Source organism: Oncorhynchus masou, chromosome 19, assembly GCF_036934945.1.
Source record: "Oncorhynchus masou masou isolate Uvic2021 chromosome 19, UVic_Omas_1.1, whole genome shotgun sequence".
In the NCBI taxonomy this organism is placed as follows: domain Eukaryota; kingdom Metazoa; phylum Chordata; class Actinopteri; order Salmoniformes; family Salmonidae; genus Oncorhynchus; species Oncorhynchus masou.
The window spans coordinates 22,722,224-22,731,212 of record NC_088230.1 but is presented as its reverse complement, the minus strand read 5'-3'; the positions used below and the strand labels follow the sequence as shown (position 1 = coordinate 22,731,212).

General features: G+C 39.9%; 1 protein-coding gene across 1 annotated transcript in view; it reads right to left on the bottom strand.

The window, feature by feature from the left end:
• Positions 1-234: 234 nt before the first annotated feature.
• LOC135506013 (sodium/potassium-transporting ATPase subunit beta-1-interacting protein 2) overlaps positions 235-8,989 on the bottom strand; it is a 149,607-nt gene continuing 140,852 nt past the window's right edge. Inside the window, exons 6-7 of the mRNA XM_064925342.1 lie at positions 6,813-6,894; positions 235-3,213 (exon numbers count right to left, since the gene is read on the bottom strand). Coding sequence (XP_064781414.1) covers positions 3,204-3,213; positions 6,813-6,894 — 92 coding nt within the window. The 3' untranslated portion in view covers positions 235-3,203. The remainder of the gene's footprint in view (positions 3,214-6,812; positions 6,895-8,989) is intronic.

The window sequence follows — 8,989 nt, the reverse complement described above, 5'->3', positions numbered from 1 at the left end:
AAACATTGTTCCCCATGCTGCTGTCTTGGTGAGGTTGGCAACAGTTTGCCTCACATACCGTAGGAAATTGTAATGAATGATACATTCAGGCGGTAAAGGCTGTTGCTAGGCATAGCTAACTAATATTGTATCAATACATATTGCTGTTCAGTTGAGAGACTAGAAAGTGTGATGTCAGTGATTACATCAGACATTGCAGGAAGTGAGTCCTCAGAAAACAAATGAGAAAAAGGATTGGCCTTTTCCACAGTTTGATTTTATTATATTTACAGTCATTTTGAAAAGTAACATAAATAGAAAATTGCTAAATCTATTGAGAAGTAGAAGTCAGCGCTGAACCCAAACAAAACAACCAACGGAGTATTCAGGAATGTACTACAATGAGCAATTGAGTACCTGCAACAGTATTATACACAGCTCCCTTTGTATGTATAGGAACTTATGATACTGTAATGCCATATACAATCAAATTATTTTATTTTTAATTCAGATCTTACATAACATATTGTCAAAAACTTTATCTGGGTCGAAAATGTTATGCTATATTTACACCGTTGAATCCTCTCTGTGAATGAAGGGGTCATGTAAGATTGCAGCAGTAAGTTATGTTGGTCTTCAACATTTCACACTGGGTTATCTGGCACAGGGTGCCAGTAACCGGTGTATACATCCACTATTCTCCAGAGGATGCTGGTGGGAGGAGCTATAGGACAGCAGGCTCATTGTAATGGATGGAATGGAGTAAATTGAACTGATGATTTCCATATCGCAATTGTAAATGAGGACTTGTTCTCAACTTGCCTACCTGGTTAAATAAAGGTGAAATAAAATAAAATAAATAAATATGTGTGATGTGTTTGATACCATTCCATTTATTCCATTCCAGCAACGACAATGAGCCCGTCCTCCTATGGCTCCTCCCGCCAGCCTCCTCTGCCAGCCACTCACATTAGAACAACTCACTGATAAAACACAACTGACTCTTCAATAGGTGTAATCTTGGATTTACTATGCAAGGAAGCAAACTAGTGATCATATAGCTTTTACACAGTTGAATACCAATATACTGTCCCAGACACAAATGTTATGAAGAGGATAATGCTTCGGAATCAAGAGTGCGCTCAGGGCGTTGTCAGATTGTACGTTCATAAATTAAGAGAGGTACGCTCTTGGAGCGTTCAGAGCGCACACTGGACGCTCTGGCCGATGAGTAGGTTTGATCCGTGTGTTCTGACCTCAGAATGTCAGTCAAGCACCCAAGCGAACTCGACTAATGTTGGCTAGCTTGCTAGCTACTTCCAGACAAATAAGATAACACCTCACTGACAATTTTACTCCCCCTAGCAGAGCTGGTTATGCTGTTTTCATGTTATCTAGAGTGTTGGTGACTGTAACTGTGCTGCTGGCAACAGTTTAATTACGCTTTTTTTTGCCAAAGTTCACTGATACAGGACATATTCAACTGGTGCTGAGTGTTCGTAAATTCATCATCAGTTTTTCTGCGCTCTGCCATTCTCAGACGAGAGTGCTCTGAACTCAGATCGAATTTACGGAACGCACCCTTTATGTCTTCAGATGTTCTACGTGCTGTTACCATGGTGATGTTTAAACACGATCAGTAAGTGTATAGAAATGTTGCAAGGAAAACTTGCCTGAGTTTAGAAGAGCATTTTATGCATCTCGAGGTTTCATTTGAATATTCTAGATCTTGGAAGGCCTGTTAGTATTACATTAATTTACAAAAGAGCCAACAGATTCACACCACTGAAATAGAAAACATAGAGACGTCCTATGATATGGAGTTCTGGTCTACAAAGCTGAAGGATTTAGCGGGGAGATATACAAAAAAATGCTCACAGGGCTACCATTCAGTAGAAGAGTTACAGTATGACGATGCTATGACGATGATGACAGAACTGAGGCGGTCCTGATTGGTTCGGGGTTCCCCCTCTGTCCAATAGACAAAAGCACAAAGTTTCAGCCACAGCACAAACTCTACCACACATCTCCTTCTTGTACTCACACCAGACTATCAGCAAGATATTGTTCCCAAGGTTTGTTTGTACAGTTAGGAGTAAAAGAAAGGCCCACTTATACACAACATAATAACTTATTAATGAACTATAAAAGAGTAAACACTGTCACACATGTTAAAAAAATGCCTAGAATTGAAAGAAGTTACATTTAGTTTTCTCTTTATCATTAGACTCAAGACTCCACTCTGTCTTAGAAAAGCACAAATTTCACATAACCTTACAGCGCAAAGACAGCTGCAGAAAGGCCAACTGTTACCTCTACCTAGTCTGGGATAATGTCCAGTGCTTTCAGAGATTAAATATTCAACAGATGTTGACACCTCATGCAAACAAATATGGTGTTATCCCCAAATTAAATTTTGAATTTATGTCCCCGAGACTAGCTCCAAAAATATGTATCTCTAGATAGCATCCAATATTTTGTCTAACTCATCTTTAACTATTGTTCTTGGCACTTTCAAGACAAATACATCCATCATAAGAAAAAGCAACTGGTTGCTTTTTCCATTTCAAAGTTTTGTCCCATGCAATTGCCCAACTCAAGATGGAATTCCAACAACCAAAGTGTATTGTAAACACATCATGGTTCACATGTACATTTATTTCTAATCAACTCTTTAGAATGGGCAAAAGGACTACTTCTGATGACTAAAACCATATCGATCAGTTATTGAACATTGTTTAAGTGAAGAGTATTTCTAATCAAGTTAATCAGAACACATTGAAACTCTGCGACATCACTTAACTAGTGCTCTCAGAACTTGGCATTCCCTTTGTCCGGAATCTTGATCCATTTGAACACTGTCCAGAAGAATCAAAGCCATTTTTTCCCTTAATATTTCAGTCATTCAGCTGTCAGAAAGAGAGCAAGAACCAGTATGGAGGAGAGATATGCATCCTTTAAGGTCAACACAGCCATAGCAGGGTGTTCTTGCACCTGCCTGGCCCCTCGTCCAGGCCAAGACTGTGACTCCACTGAGCAGAGGCTGAGCAGAGAGACAAAGGAAATCCAGTGTTTTTATGAGTCTTTGAGGTTAAAGTGTAGAGTCTCACTTCCTCCACACAGTTTGTAAGACACTGTATTATTTTAAGACATTTACGAAATGAAACAAAAAGTTTAAAACGGTAGCTCTCTATTTGATTGGTACATAAGGCAGCTGTCCTTTGTTACTTTGCCCTGGAAGAGAAAGAGGAAAATGAATTAGTGTCAATAAAGCACAATACCACAGATATATTCAAATATAAGCTAATATTGTATGCTCAAGCTAAAACAAACTCGGCATGAAAACAAAGCGAGAATGATTGCACCTGCCACTATTCTCCAAAGTCCTTGGTAATTCCCAGTTGTCACATCCAATAAGAACTATTGTTAATGGGTATCAGCTGTGAAGACTGATTGGCTATTGAAGATGGTGTGTAGCACCTCTACCACACCATTGTCTTGGTGTCCATGATTAATAATCTCTATTGTCTTCCCTACTGGGTGCCATAAAACCACAGAATGGCTCTTAATGGCATTTTTGTTTGTTTCAGTCTCCTGTGTTACAAATATCAAGTCCCTTAAATCCATCATTTGCCATATGTGTTATATGCTGACCTACTGAAAGTAATACGTTTTCCCCTGAGCAATGCAGGAAATTATTCTTATGCAATTATAGGTATTGTATAATGTAATGACAGCAAGGTGATATGCCCTGGAATTAGACAACTGTATGCCCAACTATTATTGAGTTGGATAGGCAGATTTTTACATGACACAATTGAGAAGTTATGTTGGCAAACTACTGAGATGTAAATAACCTTGAGTACAATTCTAAACCCTACTCCCTTAAATGACAGAGGACTCCCACCTGAACTCAGCTGACCTTTGTACAACCAGCAGCTAATATCAGACGGTACAATACTGATCTCGCAATGGACCAGATACAACCCATCCTATTCCATCCACATTAGACACAATGGGAAATGTCCACACACCCCTATGTGCACTTCATTGTCCCCTCCCTGTTGTTTTTCCATACATTGCTGAGAGTGACAGACAGCAGGTTAAGATTTAGGAGACACACTTCACTGTAGTCACCCTGAATATCCTAATACAGGCATTAGGCTGGGCAAGCGGCTGTTACCCCCCTCCCTCTCCCCACCAGCAGACATGTCACCACCCTGCTCCAAATCCTGGCATGACTTCACAGAGTTTGTCCCCCCTCCTAGTGTTAGAGTCACAGGGTTAGTTGGACCAGTCAGCTGACGCCTGTGCTCCACACAGAGAGAGAGACAGACAGACAGACAGACAGACAGACAGACAGGCAGGCAGGCAGGCATGCAAGGCAGGCAGGCAGGCAGGCAGGCAAGGCAAGGCAGGCAGGCAGGGGATTCCCAGGCTGTTCTGTTCCTGCCACGGTGGGGCTCATCTGGCACACCAGGCCATGAGCACAGCTTGGACCCCTGCCATGCATTTCCAAAACAATCACCTCGTGTGACTCCCATGTGATAAAAGGGTGACATTTAAAGAAACAGTAGTTCCCCTATGAGCAGCTGATGCTACATTGTATAGCTGGTGGATGTTTTATCCTGTCAGATATTAGTAGTGTAATACCTTTATATCTAACCAGTGCAGTTAATAGTTTGTTGCATTATGAACAGCATCATCCTCACTTTGATCAGTCATTGTGAAAATTATATTTCTTCCCACTGTGCATCTACAGTTCAACATACCGATGAGATTAGCGTTTGAGGATAACTCTTTATACAGTAGGAGTGGATTACTGTCTATTCCCAGTGTATGATATGTTGACTGGCCTGCACTGTACACAGGATTATAAAATAATATCTCTGATACATTCAGTGTCAACGAGGGAAATCCTTTCAAGTTTGAACATCTCTTCCTGTGTTCTCCTCATTTAGTCTCAAGCAAATCCTAACCTTTCAGGAGTCCAGATTAGAGGTCGACCGATTAATCGGAATGGCCGATTAATTAGGGCCGATTTCAAGTTTTCATAACAATCGGAAATCTGTATTTTTGGGCGCCGATTTCCGATCATTTTTTTTATTTTTTTTAAATATATTTTTTAATACCTTTTATTTTAACTAGGCAAGTCAGTTAAGAACACATTCTTAACTTATTTTCAATGACTGCCTAGGAACTGTGGGTTAACTGCTTTGTTCAGGGGCAGAATGACAGATTATTACTATGTCAGCTCAGAGGTTCCAATCTTGCAATTGCACAGTTAACTAGTCCAACACTCAAACCATTGCACTCCACGAGTAGCCTGCCTGTTACGCGAATGCAATAGAAGCTAAGGTACATTGCTAGCTAGCATTAAACTTATCTTATAAAAACAATCAATCATAATCACTAGTTATAACTACTAATCCAGTTTAGCAGGCAATATTAACCAGGTAAAATTGTTATTTCTCTTGCATTCATTGCACGCAGAGTAAGGGTATATGCAACAGTTTGGGCTGCCTTGTTCATTGTGAACTAATTTGCCAGAATGTTACGTAAGTATGACATACATTGAAGGTTGTGCAATGTAACAATAATATTTAGATTTAGGGATGCTACCCTTTAGATAAAATACCGAACGGTTCCTTTTTCACTGAAATAATAAACGTTTTGTTTTCGAAATGATAGTTTCCGGATTCGATCATATTAATGACCAAAGGCTCGTATTTCTGTGTGTTATTATGTTATAATTAAGTCTGATTTGATAGAGCAGTCTGACTGAGCAGCAGCAGGCCCGTAATCATTCATTCAAACAGCACTTTCTTGCGTTTTTCCAGCATCTCTTCGCAAGCACGGCGCTGTTTATGATGTCAAGCCTATCAGCCTAATGGCTGGTGTAACCAATGTGAAATGGCTAGCTAGTTAGCTGGGTGTGCGCTAATACTGTGTCCAACATCACTCGCTTTTAGATTTGGAGTAGTTATTCCCCTTGCCCTGCAAAGGCTGCGGCTTTTGTGGAGCAATGGGTAACGATGCTTCGAGTGTGGCTGTTGTTGATGTGCTCCTGGTTCGAGCCCAGGTTGGGGCGAGGAAGGGGACGGAAGCTATACTGTTACACTGGCAATAATATAGTGCCTATAAGAACATCCAATAGTCAAAAGTATATGAAATACAAACGGTATAGAGAGAAATAGTCCTATAAATACTACATTAACTACAACCTAAAACCTCTTACCTTGGAATATTGAAGTCTCATGTTAAAAGGAACCACCAACTTTCATATGTTCTCATGTTTTGAGCAAGGAACTGAAACATTAGCTTTTTTACATGGCACAAATTACTTTCTTCTCCAACACTTTGTTTTTGCATTATTTAAACTAAATTGAACATGTTTCATTATTTATTTGAGGCTAAATTGATTTTATTGATGTTTTATATTAAGTTAAAATAAGTGTTCATTCAGTATTGTTGTAATTGTCATTATTACAAATAAAAAAATAATAAAACAATTGGCCTATTAATTGGTATCGGCGCTGAAAAAATCATAATCGGTCGACCTCTAGTCCAGATACAAACATTCCCTCCCTCATTGTTGATCCAAGCTATTTCTTTATCTGTATTGACACTAGAGTTATTTATAAATGAGACTTCTCTCTGCCTTACATTATAATGTCCTCACATAGGCTAGTCCTATTTGTCCAATTTATAGACTCAAGTGTGAAAACATAGTGAACTTGGCACCAAGACAAGACAAGTCTTGGTGCCAAGAGAAAACATTTCAGAAGTACTGTAATAGCAGGTGTGAAGAGATGTAGCTACATTGCACTTACATATACATGGGTTGTAGTTGCAAATGGGATGTCTTCTGAGGCCCTTGATAACCGTAGGAGTCGAACCCTCCTATAAAATCAACTGGAGACAAAGAAAAAGAGGATATCTGGTTACTGTGAGATCAAACAAAGGCTTGTGTGTGTGTGTGTGTGTGTGTGTGTGTGTGTGTGTGTGTGTGTGTGTGTGTGTGTGTGTGTGTGTGTGTGTGTGTGTGTGTGTGTGTGTGTGTGTGTGTGTGTGTGTGTGTGTGTGTGTGTGTGCCTCTGTGTCTCTAAATAAGCGTGTGCCTGCTTGTGTCTGTGATAATCCCAGGCAGTGGATAATCAGTGTCTGGACCATCTAAAGGCTGGGTATTGGTGATATCCGCAGTGGAGTCATGCTGCAGATCACACAGAATACAAACTGGACAGGATTAGGGCCCAGCCCTCCACAGAGGCCTGCCAGCAGTTTCAAGCCCCAGCAGATCTGGGTATCTGGGCCTAACACAAAAAGACGGAGGTATTAAAGCCTCTGATAAGATCCGATGTCTTAATGCATCCGAGTCTGTCTCTAAGACAAACGAAACACTGAGATAAGACTGATTAGCTGATGAGTGCCCCCTTCCTTCCCTACTGCCTTGAATGGGAGGTGATGGAAGGTTTGGCATTATTATCATTATAATGGTACATTTAGGGAATGTTCACCAAAAGCTCTAAATCCTTGTTGGCCCTCATTATAGGCATTAACCTGTGTACTGTGATCAGGCTTATCAGAGGGCCTGCAGCGATAAGACAGAAAGTGTACAATTTAAGATCTGGAGACTGGCCACATCTCAATCAGGCAGTTTCAACAAAATGCTAACTCGAAAGCTTGGGACTATAATGTTCTATCTGCATTTTTATCAAAATGTTCTTATTGACATGCTGTCACGTTCTGACCTTTATTTCCTTTGTTTTGTCTTTATTTAGTATGGTCAGGGCGTGAGTTGGGTGGGCAGTCTATGTTTGTTTGTTCTATATTTTGGGTATTTCTATGTTTCGGCCTAGTATGGTTCTCAATCAGAGGCAGGTGTCATTAGTTGTCTCTGATTGAGAAACATACTTAGGTAGCCTGGGTTTCACTGTGTGTTTGTGGGTGATTGTTCCTGTCTCTGTGTCTGCACCAGTTAGGACTGTTTGGGGTTTTCACAGTTTTTGTTTTTGATAGTTTGTTCATGTGAAGTGATTTATTAAAACATGAATCAAAATAACCACGCTGCGCTTTGGTCCGCCTCTCCATCAATGGAAGAAATCCCTTACACATACCCTTGTTCTGTTCAATTTTCTCTAGGTATATAGTATTCTAAATACCCAAATTCATGTTATTAAGTTCAAAAGAGTACAAGATAAAAAATTGCTGACATCATTCAAACCAATGATGGTTCGGAACTTTAAAGCCAATTATCTCAGAATCATCTTTTTGCAGATAGAACCTTATAGTCCCAAGCTATCGTACTGTATGAAGGATACAATAAAGGTCAAGGTTTGCATCACAAGGTTGTTTATTTAGTTTCAGTAAATGTAGCTTCAGCACCTAAGTGTATATGTTCAGTATTGTTCTGCAGAGTAAATGCTAATATTTTGCCCACAAGCAAACCATTATGTGTTTTATAAAAAAGCAATTTTCATATTTTCCTTTTGGTGGAGGGAATAATGTTTGTGTATAATGCCCTAATGGTTAAATGCCTGCCGGCTACTTATGTTTACCATGCTGATATGAAAAAAAGAAGGTCTTGGTGACTTGGTGACGTAACACACATAATGATTGTGCTGTATTAAGTAGGCCTTATAGGATATAGGGGACGGTCTGATGGCAGTAGTGTTAAGAATAGCAGTCAGCACGACTTGGTCTGTCTCCAAATTGTTTTGTCTTAAGCAGTCACAACAAGTTGGTATGACAAAGCAGTGGCAAATGAAATGCCGCCGAGGGCCAATCAACATGAGGTTCCACCTTACTGGTACACTGACCCTGATTGCAAATCCAACAGAGGAAGCCGTATTCTCATTTACTTGTTATAAATGCAAAAAATAGTACTTTGAGCACCTTTATTCCCTCCCTCTTCTTCATTCTCTCTCTCCTCTTCTCTTGGAGACTAAATCATTTTAAATACTGTCCTTTCTTTTAAATGGACCCTGGGATATTACCCTTGATAGTAAGT